The sequence below is a fragment of the Lineus longissimus genome, chromosome 15 (genome assembly GCF_910592395.1).
Source record: "Lineus longissimus chromosome 15, tnLinLong1.2, whole genome shotgun sequence".
NCBI lineage: Eukaryota > Metazoa > Nemertea > Pilidiophora > Heteronemertea > Lineidae > Lineus > Lineus longissimus.
In genome coordinates this window covers 12,771,482-12,790,657 of record NC_088322.1, presented here as the reverse complement: position 1 = coordinate 12,790,657, position 19,176 = coordinate 12,771,482, and the positions used below count along the sequence as shown (strand labels likewise).

The 19,176-nt window shown below is 39.8% G+C and overlaps 1 protein-coding gene across 2 annotated transcripts in view; it reads left to right on the top strand.

The window, feature by feature from the left end:
• The window catches only part of LOC135500025 (cardioacceleratory peptide receptor-like), a 112,735-nt gene that overhangs the window by 67,678 nt on the left and 25,881 nt on the right, over positions 1 to 19,176 (top strand). For both annotated transcript variants that reach the window (XM_064791159.1, XM_064791160.1), the window contains exons 3-4: positions 15,056 to 15,155; positions 15,604 to 16,385. In XM_064791159.1, the coding sequence (XP_064647229.1) occupies positions 16,260 to 16,385 (126 nt within the window). In that variant the 5' untranslated portion in view covers positions 15,056 to 15,155; positions 15,604 to 16,259. The remainder of the gene's footprint in view (positions 1 to 15,055; positions 15,156 to 15,603; positions 16,386 to 19,176) is intronic.

Sequence of the window (19,176 nt, the reverse complement as noted above, 5' to 3'; positions counted from 1 at the left end):
CACCAAACCGGGGTCATGAAGGAAGTGTTGAGGGAAGGGAATCTGCGAAAAATCACCCTTATCACATTGTTACCGGCGGAGTCGACACATTCTCCTTATCTTTTGTGTTTAAGTTAGGTGGCTTCCTTCGCAGAAACCTGAGGCTATGGGCAATATCAAAATCTGTCATTTCCGTATCCACAGGTACTTAAGCCTCGTAAAAAATTAAATTTAACTACAATCCAAGAATATTTGATGGTGAGGCGAGACGCCGCTGGATGAAAGTGGGATTTGTTGGATCATTAAGTACACGACTTAGTTGAGAAAGATGGATAGCTGTGCTGCACAACAGGTTGTTTTTTCCTCAGTCATGTCAGTTGTTGTGTTTCATGCCCCCAAACAGAGGTTTGCATACAGATTGTATCAGACTATTGATGTTTTTTGCTCTTTTACCAAGCATGTGTTGATGGTTAAGATCATACATCGTGAGCATGTCTGACTCCTTCGACACGTCAATACTCGTTGATATTCTGGAACCTTGAAACCATCTTTGGTGGTTGCCACATTGATGGAGGGCCTATGCCAGCAATAAATTATAGCGACTATAATTTATTGGTGTTTTTGATAATGAAAAATTCTTTCAGTATCGTTAGTTTCAATCGCCAAATTTTCGCGCCTTATTAATTTTGCAATTCTGAAATGTTCTTTAAAACTGTCAATGAATTGTATTTCGGCGGATTATGAAGTGCTTTCAGCTTTTCCAACGAATTTTTTGTTCAAGATTTTTTATTTTAATCGAGATGGGCGAATTAAAATCTCGCGATAATTAAGACGTTAACAGTACGTGTCTGTATGTGGGAATCTCAGCGTTGAATTTTATTTGATATTAGAAGAGGAAGACGCTCACTATGATCGTCTTCTGTCAACATGGAACTAAGCATTTCCTTTTGATCAATTTGATCAACCAAAATAAGATATCTACAGATACACGTCAGACAAGTTCGCACCAATATGTGACCGTTTCACTAAAAGAAGATATCAGAAGTATGTTTTATTGAAATCTCATATTGAAATCCTCCACTCGTATTTCAAAAACGCTAGGTATATCCTTCGATATCAATATCGTCTTTGCCATGTTTGCAGTCAGCTAATGTGAAAAGCATTTATTATTCATCAAAACATGAAAGGAATAGATGGTTGTGGACTTTGATCAATCTGGTCGGTTAACCAATCAGACCGCTATTCCGGATGCAATATGCCTTTTAGTAGGAGTCTCAAGAGACAGACGACTTTTTTCAGTTCAACGCATTTCATTTCCATGAGTAAAGCTTTAGAAATTACCGCGTTAACGCCAATGTGAACTCTATTTCTTCTGTGAGAATATATTTTATGAAAAGAAAATAAGTTATCGTCGTCGTTAGCGTCAATAGTGTGACGACCACGTTAACTTTCTATTCCCTCTCAATCCCACTCACACGTATGTGAACCAATCTGATTCCTACATTTATTTCCAGATGAAAGGATTTCTCATCAGTCGGACACAAACGGTCGACTTTACTGTTTTATTTAATAAAAACACTTTTTAGCGTGCTTTTGACATGTTCAATGAGCAACCGTTCACCTGTTTGTCAAATCGCAACGAAAGTCAAATTCGGAGAGATTTGTATGTCGGACACAAAGTAATGCACAATCAATGCATAGCCAGGTGTTGGTGCATGTACACTTGAAACCAGCGCTAATTTACTGGCTTCTAATTCGTTTCACAGTCTACTGAACGGACAAATTAACCAAGTGTATTTATATCGATACTTGAACACCAAGTGATTTACGATTGCGGTGGTAAGGAGAGCTTTCGAGATAAAGTTCCGCAGCACAGGAAACAGGGCTGACTGTTAGCTGTAATTGGACATCTGGAATCAATGAGTGTCAAGATGTCATTAATAATTCTACTCACAGAGTTGTCCATTAAGAGGACAGTCGTTGCTAAGAATAAAGACAAACCAGTCATAATCAGTAAGCTTGAGCGCATCCTAAAAGCTATGTACCCGGACGTGCACGTCCTCGAACGTTTAGGAGATTCGGACAGGTAGCGGGTCAGTCATTGATCAGTTAAAATGGACTGGATCATCGTCCCATGTCAATAGGGCATTTGTACCTCAATTTGCGGCGCTGACTTTCATTTGTTCTTGTTCTTGTTTTAACATCAAAACAGCAATGGCTCCGACAAGTACACTGGCCCTCTTTCCTCCAGCACTTCAAGCAGAGTGCGCAGTCCGGCTGCTTTTGATAACGCACCCATATGTAGCTGGGTCGCTATCCGTCACTTCTCACCCCGCAGAAGAACAAGTCCCCTTTCACCTTGGTCGCCAAAATGACCTCATAACACTTACAAAATTTACGCCACATCTGTGTCAGAACAATGCAATACACTGGAAACAGCCAGTGCCCCGTAGCGGAGACCGTATGTTTACCGTTTCCAACTCTCACGGTTCACTACGAAGATAATATTTCAAGTATGATATTTGATACTTCGTAGATAGCATGGTACTTCCAGGATATCACGAACAAAGAACATTGTCTATATGCTAATGTTCTGATTGCGAGGGAAGAATGTTAAGTGTCTTCGGAATCTTTTGACAAATGTGAAAATCCACCTGACATTCTGATACCAGTCACTGACAACCTGTTAAGTATTGCTGAGTAATGTCGTCAACCTTAAAATGAATTAATTATGCAAACACCAATCAACGCCTCGAGCAGATAAACAGATTTTTTTCAAATTAGCAATACCTTTTAAATCAAATTGAATTGATGAATCAAATTATTTATGCAAACCCCAATCAATATTTGGTGGTTGTGTCTGTGTTTGGAAGGCTTAAAGTTTTGATTGGTGGCTTAATACCTAATTTGCTTCAAGGATGCTTATGGTCAAGTCGTTTGACGTCATGTTCCCCTGAACTCGGTGGTCTTCGTTAAAGTCCGGAAAACCGAGACTGTATAATGGACATCAGCCGCATCACTTGCGTAGCATTACAGATCGATTTGGCTGATTTACTTGCTGCAGTGCATTGCGGGTAAAGTTTGCACACAACAAAAAGTAGAAAAGTTAAGGAATATTTCTTTAGCTTCAGGAAACGTAGTACAAGTAGCATCGGTATGGCGGATCCTCCTGCTATATGGAGAGAGAAAATTGTGCTATTATCTGGGAAATGTTTGGCAATGGCTTCACCTTCTCTTCTCATGCATATATGACGTTGACGTTGAGCAGCCACGGCAACTGTGTAAGCTATTAGACCCTTATTGATTATCGAAAATCGATATGAGTCCAGGCTCTGATAGCCATGGGAGGAAATACTTAGGACGGAGGCAAATGTTATGGTCTACAATGAGTGATTAGAGAAGTTAAACAATATGTCATTTCATGTAATGGATGATCCTTAAAAGACAAATTTTAGCTGAAAGTTGGCCGTCACTTCCTTACAAACTACATCGCACCAGGAAGGCCTGTTTGGAAAGTGGTCGATCGACCAAACATGGTGCATTATTAAAAACGCACAGCTATGAAAATGATGTGACTTCATTTTGAACAGTTCCAGTCGATTTTCAAAAGTAAATGTTCATGCAATAATGTATTACTTTGACATTGTGCAGTCTTGGAAACTGTGCGAACTATCTGACACTTGCCAGTTATCGGAATTCAAGGGGAGTCGAGGCTCCATCTAGATCTTCAGAGAGTACTTAATGAGGTAAGGGAACATCTCAAATAGACAGATTCGTAGGATAGTCAGTGTGGTGAATACAATTAATATAATAGCTGCTCCTTAGGAAAGCTCAACGTTTGACACTCGCATTTATCATCTGTTATGTATTATGGGCATCGTCATGCATTCAGCCATGCTACAGTTTGGATATCTCGCCAAATCAGGAGTACCAACAAGTCAGGGTGAAACATCTGATCGGAGGGTAGAGACTCTGACCGAAGGGGAAGCAAAAGAACGCTTATGGCAATCATAAACACTCGCTGAGATTCAATTAGACCTAGAGTCTTTGAATAATCGTACGAAGTCTTTTCTGAATGAGGCACTGACAAATAAATAGATATAACAATTTAGACAGGGGTTGAGAATCATGGTAAAATATGAAACAAAAATGCTTAGCACCCGTATCATTGGATAGGCTTCTGCGGCCATTGGCATGAAATATTTCCAACTGATTTCTGTCAGTGGCAAACAAGATAGGCAAAAGATAAACACAAAGGCAGTAACCATCATCATGACCGTTAGGTGGCGTTCCTGGTTCTCATTTTTCTTTTTTCCGATCCTTTGCAATTCTCTCCCCTGTTGCTTGAATTTAACCAAAATCGATACGCTGAGAATGAGCACTATAATTGGAGACGCGTAGTTTACAATGATGAAAAAGAATGATAAAATGAATCCTTCGAACCATAGAGGGAACTCTGGTGGGTTGATACATACTTCTTGTTCAAGATTAGTTGGGTTCTCCTTGTAATATTTCCATAGCTTCACCAAATTAAAGACGATGTGAAAGCCAAGATTGAAGAGATAGCAAGCCCTGGCCTTCTTGACTGTGCACCAAGCGGCAGCTTTCAATGGCAAGCACACTGCCACAAAACGGTCGATGGATATAATTATGACATTCCAAACATGGAAGCCTAAACACACAAAAACGCTGTAATTAAGAGTTTTGCAGAGGAAATCTCCGTTGATATAATCGAAAACATGGTGCATATTGTTAAGCACTAACTTCTGGCCATAACCGAAGATTAGGGCCCCGTTATCTCCAAAAGCCAATGCTCTGAAGTGGTAGGACATGACCACGCTTTGCCGCATGCGGAGTCGTTTTGTCATGATGATGATAATGAAAGTGTTCCCTACAAGGCCTAGTGAAATAGCCGCACAAGGAAGATAGAAATTGAATGTAGTCATCAACGTCTTTAGCAATGTGTGATTATCTCTGTTATCTATGTTATTGTATATTACCTTGCTCACATCTCTCGACGTTTCAGTATTATTCAAATCCGCCATGTCGGAAACATCCAAGTCAGACATGTTTGGTTTTGGCCTAATGCAATTGTAAACCGGTTACTGGAAAAACCGAGAGACATTTCGTCTCACAAATCGTTAAAGTAACAAGCCCCGAAAGGTTGACCCTTTCCATTTCCAATATAGCTATTGCTACACTCCGTAACACCGTCCAGATCCGTACACTTGCATTTTGTCATATTGAAATTGATTCAATTCCATCGGCAAGATCACACTCAATAGAATTAATCGGGCTCTGGGAAGTTCAACTGGTCCAGTAGATATGCCTTCAGCGATGGTCCATTACCTCATTTGAAATGCCAACCATTTTTCTTAAATCCTTCGAATATCTCCGCCTTCACGTTACGCCAATGAACGCTGAGGTGAGAGCCACAAGGGAAATACCTCTGGATCGAGGTTCAGAATGCAATGTGCTCTTCCGGGATTGTATATGAGTTTCAGTTTAGCTCATATTCAAGAACCTTGGCAATCGGAGTGAACTAATTCCTTCAGTGTCACGAACAGTGTACGGTATCAAACCCACCATGTTTGCCCCTCCTAGCGCTGGAGCAATCCTTCAGTACTGTTAATGATATCGTAAATGACTCCAACATCAACACATACATATGGAACACGCTTTTTAATACAATTATAGATAATTATAGATGTCCTTAAATAGCTGGGCAGAGATATCATCGGGTAATTTGTATTTTTATGATAGCAGTTTAAAGGGAGAAAAAGGAGGGAAAACTCGGTCGGATGAAAATTGCTTAACATATTATCTGCTTTATCCTGAATATTACACGTAGAATTGACAATAAATAACAAGAAAGAACTGGTTCGATAATGGTTGGTCCCGAAAAAAACTGTTATTATGTTTGCTATCAGGTTTGATATGAAGGACTGATCAACCTTTTTGATAAGACAATTTGCACACACTGATTAGCGTCTCCCAGACAAAGAGTTATCAATTCAACAAAGGTGCATCTTGCATACCCTTTGCACTCTAAGAAAAATATGGTTCGTCCAAAGTTACAAGTCTAAAAAACACAGTTTTGAGATGCTACTCAGAACGCTTAACATGCATGCCACCAAGTCAGGGGATAACATAAAATCAGGTCGAAGTATTTCTGAATGAAGGGGTACTAAAATGACGATTTTGCTGGTACATGTACGCACTTGCAGTGAGTCAATGGTCCTTGAATAATCGTATGAAGTCATTTCTAAATGAGGCACTGACCAATATATAGATGTAAAAGTTAAGACAGGGGTTTAGAATCATGAAAAAAAATGTAACATGATTGCTTAGCAGCCGTATCAATGGATAGGCTTCCGCTGCCTTTGGTATAAGATATTCCCAACACATATCTGTCACGGGAAAACAAGAAAGACAAAAAATAAAAACGAAGGCAGTAACCATCATCATGACCGTTAGGTGGCGTTCCTGATTCGCATTTTTCTTTTTTCCGATGTTGTGCAACTTTTTGCCCTGTTGCTTAAATTTAACCAAAATTGATACGCTTAGAATAAGCACTACAACTGGAGACGCGTAGTTAACGATGATGACAAAGAATGATGTTATAAATCCCTCAAACCACGGCGGGAATTCAGGGGGATAAATACAGACGCCCTGGTCTGTGCTTGTTTGGTTCTTCTGGTATTTCCATAGCTTCACCAAATTAAAGGCAAGGTGAAAGCCAAGGTTGAAGAGATAGCAAGCCCTGGCCTTCTTGACTGTGCACCAAGCGGCAGCTTTCAATGGCAAGCACACTGCCACAAAACGGTCGATGGATATGATAATAACATTCCAAACATGGAAGCCTAAACACACAAAAACGCTGTAATAAAGCATTTTGCAGAGAAAATCCCCGTTGATATAATCGGAAAGATTTGGTTGATTGTTGAATATCAACCTCTGGCCATAACCGAAGATTAGGGCCCCGTCATCTCCAAAGGCCAATGCTCGGAAGTGGTAGGACATGACCACGCTTTGCCGCTTGCGGAGTCGTTTTGTCATGATGACGATAATGACAGTATTTCCAATAAAGCCCAGTGAAAGCGCCGCACAAGGTAGATAGAAATTAAATGTAGTCATAAAAGTCTTTAGCAGGTTATCTCTGTCATCGTATATTACCTTGTTTACATCTACTGACGTTTCGGTATCATTCAATTCCGCCATTTCTGAACGATCCAAGTCAGATAGATAGGGGATGTATCAATGCAACGGTTAACCGCTTGATGTTTAGTGGGCATTTTCTTTCCGCAGCCAGTGAGCGTTGAGGTGAAAGTTACAAGAGAAATACCTCTGGATCGAGGTTCAGAATGTAATGTGCTATTTCCGGGATTGTATTAAGAGTTTCGGTTAAGCTCAAATTCGAGAAACTTGGCAATCCGAGTGAACTAATTCCTCCATTGTCACGAACAGTGTAATGTATCCGTATACGGTATCAAACTCATGATGTTTGCCCATCCAAGCGCTGGAGCAATCGTTCAATACTGTTAATGATATCGTAAATGACCCCGACATCAACACATAACACGCTCCTCAATATCATGATTATCGACGTCTTTAAATAGCTTGGCAGAGACATCATTGGGTAAATTGTATTTTTAAGATAGCAGTTTAAAGGGAAATAGGGGAAAAACTTGGTCGTATGAAATTTGCTAATTATATCATTATCTGCATTATCATTAATTCCACACGGAAAATTGACAAGAAATTACAAGAATGAACTGCTTCAATAATGGGTGGTCCAGAAAATAAATGTTATTATGCTCGGTATCATGTTTGATATCTAAGGGACTGACATTGACATTTTGCACAGTCACACTGATTTGTGTCAGTCAGACAAAGAGATAAGAATCTTGCATAAAGTGGTTCGTCGAAAGTTACAAGTAGTCTAAAAAATACACAGTTTTGAGATGCTACTCACAACAGGCGTGCCACCAAGTCAGGGTGTAACACTCAATCAGGTCGAAGTATTTCGGATTGAACGGGTAGTAAAATGACGATTATGCTGGCAGTCGTACGCACTTGTAGTGATTTAAGGGTGCTTGAATAATCGTACGAAGTCATTTCTAAATGAGGCACTAACTAACAAGTAGATGTAAAAGTTAAGACAGGGGTTGAGAATCATGAAAAAATATGTAACATGAATGCTTAGCAGCCGTATCAATGGATAGGCTTCCGCTGCCTTCGGTATAAGAAATTTCCAACACATATCCGTCAGTGGAAAACAAGATAGGCAAAAGATAAACACGAAGGCAGTAACCATTATCATCACCGTAAGGTGGCGTTCCTGGTCTGCATTTTTCTGTGGGAAGCTGCTTTTTCCAATATTTTGCAATTCATTGCCTTGTTGCTTAAATTTAACCAAAATTGACACGCTGAGAATAAGCACTATAATTGGAGACGCGTAGTTAACGATGATGACAAAGAATGATGTTATGAATCCCTCAAACCACGGCGGGAACTCTGAAGGATTTATACAAACGTCCACCCCTATAGTTGCTGGGTCATTCTCGTAATATTTCCATAGCTTCACCAAATTAAAGACGATGTGAAAGCCGAGGTTGAAGAGATAGCAAGCCCTGGCCTTCTTGACTGTGCACCAAGCGGCAGCTTTCAATGGCAAGCACACTGCCACAAAACGGTCGATGGATATGATAATGACATTCCAAACATGGAAGCCTAAACACACAAAAACGCTGTAATTAAGAACTTTGCAGAGGAAATCTCCGTTGATAAAATCGAAAATATTGGGCAAATTGTTGATCATTAACCTCTGGCCATAACCGAAGATTAGGGCCCCGTTATCACCCAAAGCCAATGCTCGGAAGTGGTAGGACATAACCACGCTTTGCCGCTTGCGGAGTCGTTTTGTCATGATGATGATAATGACAGTGTTTCCTATAAAGCCAAGTGAAAGCGCCGCACAAGGTAGATAGAAATTGAAAACGGTCGTCAAAGCTTTTAGCAATGTGTGATCATTTATTTCATCGTATATTACCTTGTTTATATATCCCGATGTTTTGGTATCATTCATATCCGCCATGTCTGAAACAGTCAGAGAGGTTGGATGTTGGCCAAAAGCATCGGTGAACAGAAAGATTTTCGCCGGCGTTTATTTTCGCAAACAACCCTGACTCGCGAAGATATGCCGCGCGAACAAATATTTTAGATTGGAAATAGGAGAGAAAATTCGTAACCAACCAAAATAAAAACATGAAACATATCATGGCGAGCCAAATTTTAACTCAGTTCCATCAGCAAAATCGCATTGAATATAAGTTCCGGTTTTGCTCAAATTCCAGAAACTTGGCAATCAAAATGAAGAGATTCCTCCAACTTGAGGTCTGCGTATCGTACTCACGATGATTTTACCTCCTGATACGGAACAAACCTACTCTACAAATAGCTAAAATGAGAATGGAATCAAAACAACAGCATACTCGACAAAGCTATAATTAACATATCATGTCCTGAAATAGCTAAGCTGTGGCATCATTGAGAAAATAGTATTTTAAGACAGCCGTTAATTATGAAAGCCGACTGTCACACTATTTTGAACAATAACACGCCTGGGGAAGAACTTGGCCTGATGACAATTGTTCAATAGCTCATCATCCGTAAAGGTCTATCAGTATAAATCAAACATAACTTACAGAGAATTGACAAGAGCTGACAAGAAAACAATGGTTTATACTTTTGTGTCTTAGCCACCTTATACAGCCCTGTGCAGCATTGGGCATTGCGCCTTTTCTAGTGAAATGGAAAACCAACTACTTTCTATTGAAATACCGAGTAGAAAACATCGTGCAACAAATCCAAAATATGGCGTCTAATTCCTATGTTGGTCATGTAATGCTTCCTGTTGCCATTATTATTACGAAAGTTGAAGGTGAATAGAAACGTCAGCCTCATGAGACCAGACGCATCTAAATAGTCTAATTTGCTATAAATGATCGGATATTTTGCTACCGGGACCAGATTTGGCCGTATGTATTACAGAGTTATTAGCCAATTCCCATGCATGGCATTAAACAACGACCGTCCTTAGGGAGAAGGCCGTGGCCAGAAAGCTAATAATTTCATTTAAGTCGCTGTACGTGATGTACACATGGTGGCGTACTCTTGAATGATGTAAAGAAAGTATGTTCGAGAAGGACAGATTTTCCACACTTCTTGCAACAACATCACAATAGTTTTAGAATATGCGTTCACTGTCTGTAGTAAGGTCACCCGAGTGCGTTGAGGTTAAAGGGTAACTCGTGTCAAATTTCACCATATAATGTTTTAGCTGTTTTTGACAAATGACTACGTCACTTTCTCATAAATCGGTAAGGTTTTCGAATCGAAATGCACATTTTCTAGAAATTGATGGTTTAATCCCGCCCGGACGGCTCGCTTCGATGCCGTTTTCGTAGATGACGTCACAGCATGAACATTTTCGCGGTCGCGGTGGTTCACATTCAGCGATTTTATAATAAATCTAATCAAAAAGGGAAAATTTGAGCTTTACATTTGTGATCAACAATTAAAAACGGACGTATTTCCGCAAAGTTGTAAATCACATCATAGTATCACTTTAAAATGAGACGCATCATAAGGAAACGAGTTAACTACAGGCCAGGAGTACGATATCTCCACTCTTCTCAAACACACTGTTGGAGACAAGCAGATAGTCGCTCAGGTTTTAAATCAACATGACCTGAAGATCTTTTTATCATATTAGATATACTGGTGTATTATAATTATATTTGGTATCCAACAATGGGTCATGATGTACGTTCATCATCAGAATATAAAATGCGGTGGATTTTTTTATTCAAAATCTGGCTTTTCTCTGATGGTCACACGTACACGTACACTGATACCACAGTAAAATTGGTTCGGATATAGTTTTATGTTTTTCTATTAGAATGCAGACATTTAAGTCAAATCACATGGTATTCGCGTGACTCCTTCAGCACGCATACCAGAATGCCAAACAAATTTGTCATTTTGTTTCAATCTATTTTGCATAATCTAAACGCTGACTCTGAAAATACAAACAGTGTGTTTGTTTAATCACGCCGCGCTTCTCCTGGCAATCATCAAAGATTATTAGGGCATGCCCAGTAGATGCGACTTAACCAAGATGCCACACAGACCCGTGTTTTCATCCGCCTCAATCCATTCTGTAGCACAGGTTGCGTATCAGAGATTGAAATGCAGCCGTTTTAGGAGTGTTTAGTACCGTAAAAACTACAACCAGACAACCCAACATGATTTTATACTCTTATTACTTCATCACCCACACTTGCCAGTAGCATACTTTCATTTCCTACATTCCCCATCATATTCTGCAAACTGGCAAACTTTACACCAAGTAGATTTGATTTTCCCCCAAGTCGCATGTCACATCGTCAGCTATCTTATTGTCGCAAAAACAACTGATGTAAACTGCTCAGTGAGGTTACTACATTCCCTAGTTGTGACATCACATGGGTTAACAAATGCTGCTTTTGTTTTATTTTCGTTAGAGTGTAGTTATTCAAACTGACACATGGCTGCTATAGTCATTCTACCTTCAGTGATTTGCAGACGTTTCGCATCATTGAGGACTTTTTGTTAGATTGAAAGTGGACACAGATATCAGTTGTAGCTTATGGAAGTGAAAGCCCAAAATTGCAGCCAGAATATTAGTTTTGACAGAGACTAATGCCACAAAGGCAGACGCTTCTCCAAAAAGGTGGCCAAGTGCTTTTTGTGAAGAACGAGCAACACTATCGACAGATGAATTCCTTTCAGTAGTGATGGGAATACACTTATGTTGACATGATAAATAAGCCAGTGTAGAGCATTACATCTTGGTGTCCTAACGCCATTTTAATCCGCCTCAGATCTCAAAATACTAACAATGCAGGAAAAAAATACACAGGGTGAGTAACTTGCGGATAATCCATCCCCAACCTACTACTACTTTTCGTTCCGAGGTCAGCTATAAACAATGCAATGGTAAACAGGGCTTCATGCCGAATCCCCATTCTACAAAATCCTGAAACGCCATAACGCCAGACACAGCTGTAATATTTCGTCTGAAATCCCTATCTGTGACACACAGTCTTAGAATGAGCGATGACGGTATATGTTACAAAGCATATTGACTGCTTTTCCATATTCCTTCCGGGATTGGTAATTGTCGTGACGACTCGGCAAGTCCCGGGAGGGGGAGGTTAATTGCTGAAAGTCTCGACACTTTCCGGAGAGGATATGTTATTTAAATCAAATATTCCGGATGGAATTTGTGTTAATCGCTCTGATTTAGGAATACCCGGAGCGCCGTCAGTAATTGTTATTATTAATTACATTTCAAGGATTTTGGGCTGATACAGGAATTTCAGATGAATGATTTAATTAAATCCCAAGGTTTTAAGATTTCAGAAACGAACCCACCTGGCCACTGTCGGGTGGTTCTTTTGGTCTGGCCATCAAGAACTTCTACAAAGTGCTTGATAAACAGTAGTAAATCATCTAAAGAAAAAATGTTGTCAAGGCTGGGATCGCGGTAACCCATGCAAAAGCTGGCATTGTCGATCAGCGCATACTCGATCAGGCACATCCCAGATCGAATATCCCTATAAGAGTCTTAGCTAGATTTTATTCAGTTTCTAATACTTGTGTGCAAGTACAATCTCTACAAGTTTCTTGTAATAATTCTCAATTAATAAACCAGGCTCGTTAAGGATCTTAAAGATTAAGGATGTACATGTATGCATACGAAACAGAATACGATCCTAAACATCACCATTTAAGAATCCTACCAGGCATTTCGACATGGGCAGGACATGTCTTGTGTCCTCAAATTGCATTTCAATTCAGCTAGTTCACTAAATTCAAGAATAGAATTCGAGAGTAGTAACAGCCGCATAGGAAGTTAATCAGCATCTTCCGCCTGGCGTTCATTAACCATTGTCTGTGAGGATGATAGATGCATTTTGCATGTGACATTTAAGTCCCAAGAGAACGGCTGAATTACGTTATTAAGTTGCACCAATGATCATTGTCCAACGCGTAAAACCTGTCAACGTAGAATAGCAGATCGAAGAAATTGGAAATATTGAACAATGGATGGGCATTCTATTATGAATTAGAACATCATTACCTAACTAACAACGGTACTCTTCTATCGTACCGAGTGACCGCTGAAACACTACGCAACGTCACAAACTCGACAATGCTCGAGGCGAACGGATATTTAGACGAACGATGTGAAGTATAGTGACTAACACATCTTTTCTCTGATGGTCAGGGTCATTCAGTGACCACAAGCTCAAGCCACTTACTTAAAAGGAGTGCTTAAAACCGTGTTCTGTTTAAAAAAACAAACAGAGGGTATATTTTCTTCATGTTTCATTACTTTCATTACACTCATCGGTCTGGCGGTGCTGCAGATTTCTCGCCGCAGATATTTACCCAGAGAACCAAGAGGATTTACTCTAATCGGGTTTCAACCGTCCATGCAAAAACAGCTAATGCTGCCCGAGTCACGGAGAAAGTTCCAGTATCTGTATTCTGTATTCTGTTTCCATACCACAAGATAGATTAAATTCTTATTTGGGGCCAACAAGGTGATATTTCTAATTAAAATCGGTTGCTATATTACCCATAAACACGTGCTATTATCGAGGGTATGATTATGAATATCGTGAATTGATTCTCATGCATGAGATGACGCACAGCCATAGTTTGAGCAAAATATGCCAACGCTCTTGACAAGGTTTTTATTCATAATGCTTGAGAAAAAAAATGTGTGCCTGAGTAAAAATGGATTCTCATACAAGCATGACATGTTTTCATGACCGCAGTTTCGACATTTTAAACCATTGATGACAGACATATTATGGCATCCTGAGATTAGTGTTCAATTTTTCCCAATCCTTTTGCATGCCAAAGTTGCCCCTTTAAAGTGTCAGAGACATTTATCTCAGTTTCGAAGTTCTCTGTCTCTATATCGACAACTTTGCGATTCATATGGTTCTTGAAATACAGCTGTGGTACCCATATCGACATCGGGGCGAAATATTAGACGAATATATGATTACATTCGTCTCCTTGATCTAGAGAGTAATGAACTGTGGCTTATCTTTTGATTTCCTAAACCCAATCTTGCAGTTAGATATTTCAATCAGGTTCACGAGAGAATTCACTGTGTCAGAGGTATCTTTGCAATATTGAAAGCGATATGACGTCCTTCTGTGATATATGTTTACTAATGTTCGCCTCAAAAAAGGCCCTCTGAGTTCCTCAAAGCTATCTTATATCAGGCCAGAAATGATGTGCTAATATAAATAACGTTCAAATGTATTCGAAAAATTCTTACACAATTCTCTTTACTGTACAACAACAAAGCACTTTACATCCATTCCCAACCCTAATCAAGAAACCTTTCTGCAGAAACCAAAAGGTACACACAGTTGCCCAACTCAGACAAGCTAAAGTACCAAATGGTACTGATCGAGCCTCGAAGCCACCACATGTCGATGATAAGTTGGATGTTCCTTCACTGTGTCACGGCGCTTTCCATGACACCCAAATGATACGTCCTCAATATTTGAGTTGTAAATATCTATTTACCTGCCAAGTGCCAGGCCGCTTTCCATGACACCCAAATGATACATCCTCAATATTTGAGTCGTAAATATCTAATTACCTGCCAAGTGCCAGGCCGGTTTACATGATACCCAAATGATACGTCTCAGTATTTGAGTTGCAAATATCAACTTAGCCACCAGATGCAATGATTTTTAAGCTAATAATCATGGATTATCGTGGCCAAATTATCACCGACTTAATCTCAGACTGATCTTTTTCTCTAATCGGTCATGACGTTTTCTGTTCCTATTTGCAAGGAGGCAATGTTTACAGATTAAAATATATTTCTTGCTACAACCAATTCATGCCAACTAACCAGAAATAAAACGTCATACAAAACTGATTCCAGTTGATCGTGGTGGTATTCTAATAGCAGTTCTAATTTCTCTATTTTCAGGATCTGGGATTCAACATCTGCACCTGACTAGAGGCGACGTTCAAAACATCGGCAGCGTCGATATTGGACCCTATTGAAAATAGTAGCCTGATATCATTCGGTTTGTCAAACGCAAATTATAATTCAAATTAAACCTGAATGAATACGCTATCAAATTGAGAGCACGCAGAAACTCATTGTCTGAAAAGTTCATTAAATCCGGAGTAGAGAAAAAAGCACGAAACGTTTTGTGAACAAATTGCATATTCTTGACATGCTGCCCCCTTCATTTCCTGCCAATTATTGGAACGTCACTTTTTCATACATTCACTTTGCTTAAACTACTTGACTTGCATATATGACTAAAAATAGCCTCGTAAGCATTTTTTTTAACAAATTAAGGTAACTTAGAAAACATCAGTCACAGTGAATGACACTCGATACGTGATACCTTCTCTATTCCCTCAGAATGCACCCACGCTGTCGGTTCTAAACAATTTGTCGGGCATAAACTCACTACCAACATGATCAAAACATAACAACAGATAACTAAGCGTTCTACTTTTCAGGAGGCGCAGCTCGCTGACGCCACGACTCACGCAATATGGTCGAGATTGATTGGCGATATTCTAACACTGATCGCGGCTGATTGGAAGGAGCTGCTTTGACGGATTCACAGAAAGTCGACGAAGATTAGAATAGATCGTCTTCTCTTATTCTTTCTTTGAGGAATTAATTGCTTCTCAGGTGATCTGAGCCTGCTTTTAATAAAGATTCGTTCGTGGAGGTATCTTTGGGAAGTCATTATTTCGGGAGCTTTACAGCGAAAACGTTTTTGTTGTTGGATAAAGAAAGGATCTTCGCCATGTGTTTCTTTAATGGCAATTAAAATCGACACGAAAAATTATTCGCTGTTGCACGGAATATAAAACGTAGTTGGGATACAAGTGAATGGCTTTTTGTCTTAAGTTTGTGACAAACTTTGAAAATCACCTCCTTAAAGGCTATTTGGGGGTATTGATTGCCGAGGAAATGCATTACCATGATGTCCGCAATATTTGATGATTCGTTCGAAAATGGTATCGTTAAACTACGCAATTCGTGGACGAAAGAATAAACAAACGTTGTAATTTCTGTGAAGCACACAATCACTTGTTGTTAGGAATTATCGCATGTGCGAACTACGTCACTGAGTTTTGCGAAAACGTATTAGAACATATCTAAAATGGCTACAACAACGGCAGCAACAATGAGTCCAGGTTTCATGGACTCTGATCTGAATGTTAATGGTTCGGATAACAATGATGGCGGATTCAAAAATGGTACATCTGGAAGTCCGCATTTCCATCAGGTTAGTGCCTATCACTTTCTCTATTTCATCAATTTAAAGCGAAACTAATTTTTAAATCCTAGTTCAATTCATCACCAGCATAGCATCTTCATGCATAATTTTTGCGGATGCAAGTCAGCAAATCAGAGAAACCTCTGCATACATGTTCGACTGCTACACGTTTTTCTGTACATCATTACCTCCACCATACTGTAAACATGACTTTCAGCACGTTTTCGTTTCGTTGAGAGACAATCCTCTTGATTAAAAGCAGGACGATACTTTCGAATTATCAATACCTTTTCATTGTAGAGAACAGAAAGATCAACCAGCCTGTTGAAGCAGAGGAATTGCTCCCCGCGATTACTTCAATTTGCCACTAGTGTTTACTGACTTTTCACCCTCGTGTTTGTTCTATTGGCGTATCTCTTTACTTTACCCATCTCCGCTGCTAATTGGCAGAAGTGTTGCGTGGCTGTCGAAATAATTCCAACATTCTCCGAGCATTTCGCAAGCGATCACCAACCGCTTCCCAGCATGGTATTGCCCAGTAATGTAACCACCATGCGGAAATCTGCGGGTTTCGTGTCAGCTTGTTTGCCTCACAAATGATGTGAAGGTTTTTTTTAGCTCGCTCCTTTGTTTCAACTGCATTGTATACGGCTTTGCAGTAATTTTGCAACTAGGGGGTGAATTTTTTAAGATTTTTACTGATAAACCAGAGATGGCCATATACACCTTCAAGCAGAAACCAGTTTTTGTCATGTAAATTGAACAAGTTTTGCAAGAAGGAGAACAAGTGTCATTTTGATAATTTCGAGACAATTGGCACAATCAGAATATTAAGGCTATTCGAAAATGCAACTGGTCAGGTCAAACCAAGTTGTCAATCTTTTTTTTAACATTGACATGGAAAAAGCTGTACTAGAACCTGCAGTTGACAAATATTATACTAACTCTAAATTTTGATATATACGCAACTTGACAACTTTTTTGTACTGTTATTTTCACGTCAAATGGAATGAAATCAGAACATAAGTTACTTTGGAGGGAACAAATCTAGGGGTTAAAGTATTTAGCGTCCTAATTTACTTCCATGACCATTCGATCTATTCGCTCCTACTTATTTTCACGGTTGGTCCGTTGTTCAGATTATAGACTCCCATTAACCAAGAAAATTGATTACGATACAGAGGAGGGAAGGAAGCGATACTTCAACGTAGCTACTGGCATTTGGAGAGTTAGCGATTGGCATTTGGAGTGTCCGGAACTCCGATCAACGTCTGAGGGACGCCCGTGATTATGGTGATTGGGAAAGCTTGAGGCAGATTTCTGTTCTCAATCCGGGGGTTGGGGGTTACACCTACCCAATGACATGGAATTACGAGTATGTCGTCTAGCAACTCATATTGTAAGAGTTTACCGAAGACACAAATCGACTTCGCCTCATTACCGTTCATTTATTTCACACTTTGAAAGGACATTCCAGGGTGTTGAGCTTTGGTATGTGAATGCAACCATCAGTTCATCGTGTATTGATAGCTTGGTTGCAGAGTTGTGGAAGGTACGCACCTATGTAACCGGATCATTTGAAGAGAAGGCCTAGTCCTCAAGGGCTACCAAACCACGATTTCGCCACCTCCATCTCAAGCCTACCACGTTGCGAAGCAAGTGTTTGTCACAATACACTGACGGCTATGCCACGTGGGCGGCGTAGGTGTATATGGCAAATAAGTGGAGGATAAATGTTGGACTCCATGTAGAGCCAAAACTGTCGGACTCAGACGAGTAATAAACAACTAATGGTAATAAAATCTTAATGGAAAACATTGGAGAACACTACAGAAACCGTCTTCGGCTAACCGCCATAACACACGCGGTTGGTATTTTTAGTATCTAACGTGTCTAACGGCTTATTCCGGTCGGTTAAAGTTGGTCATTACAGGGGCCATTAAACACAGTCAATGGATATATCGTAACCGTAATGGACAAACCATTTACCACCAATGACGGAGGGAGAGAAATAGAATTCGTACCCAGTCGATACTGCACTTGATGGTTACCTATCATTCCTATTGTCTCTCATCGACAAACTTTACATTAATCAACTGATCATGATGTCAACAACGGAAATTGGCGTCACCTGTCACGATGTTGACTTCATGAAACATCATTCCTCTTGCATGAAACATTTCGGGTGATGTTTGATGCCATGATCATGTTGACGAAAGAAATGATTCGATTAATCATGATTTTTAAGGCAAAAGAGCATTATTTGCTGATGTCGTTCTGTGGTATTGGTCGGACATGTTGGTGGATTATACAGCGCAGAATACGAGGAGTTTCCCGAAAATACATTTCAGTTTGTCTATACACAACAGGAACTCAGTGGCACTTCCTACTGTAGAAAGCTACGAGGAAGACGAAAGGTTGGCACTTCCAACTCCAGAAATCATGAACCAACTGAGATGGCGATCGCTTCGCCTAACCCTCTTATCCTTACTTCAGACAAAACCTCTGAATAGACATTATAAATGTCTGGGCCTGGATAAGATAGTATTTGTTACTATAGCTAAAAGTTCTAATGACTGTCTCTGACTCCATTCAGTTGTTTCTAAAACAGTAATGGATGAATCATTTAGTTCCTATCTAGCGATGGCCATCAACAATGACAAACCAAAGGGTGGATACCCGCTTTTGTATAATACCCAGAGCTACATTTACAAACCAGGAAGTATACAAGAGAGACCTTTGTAATGTCTGGGCTATGCAGGCTTAGACAGCGATTACTGTCAGCTAAAATCCCAACAAA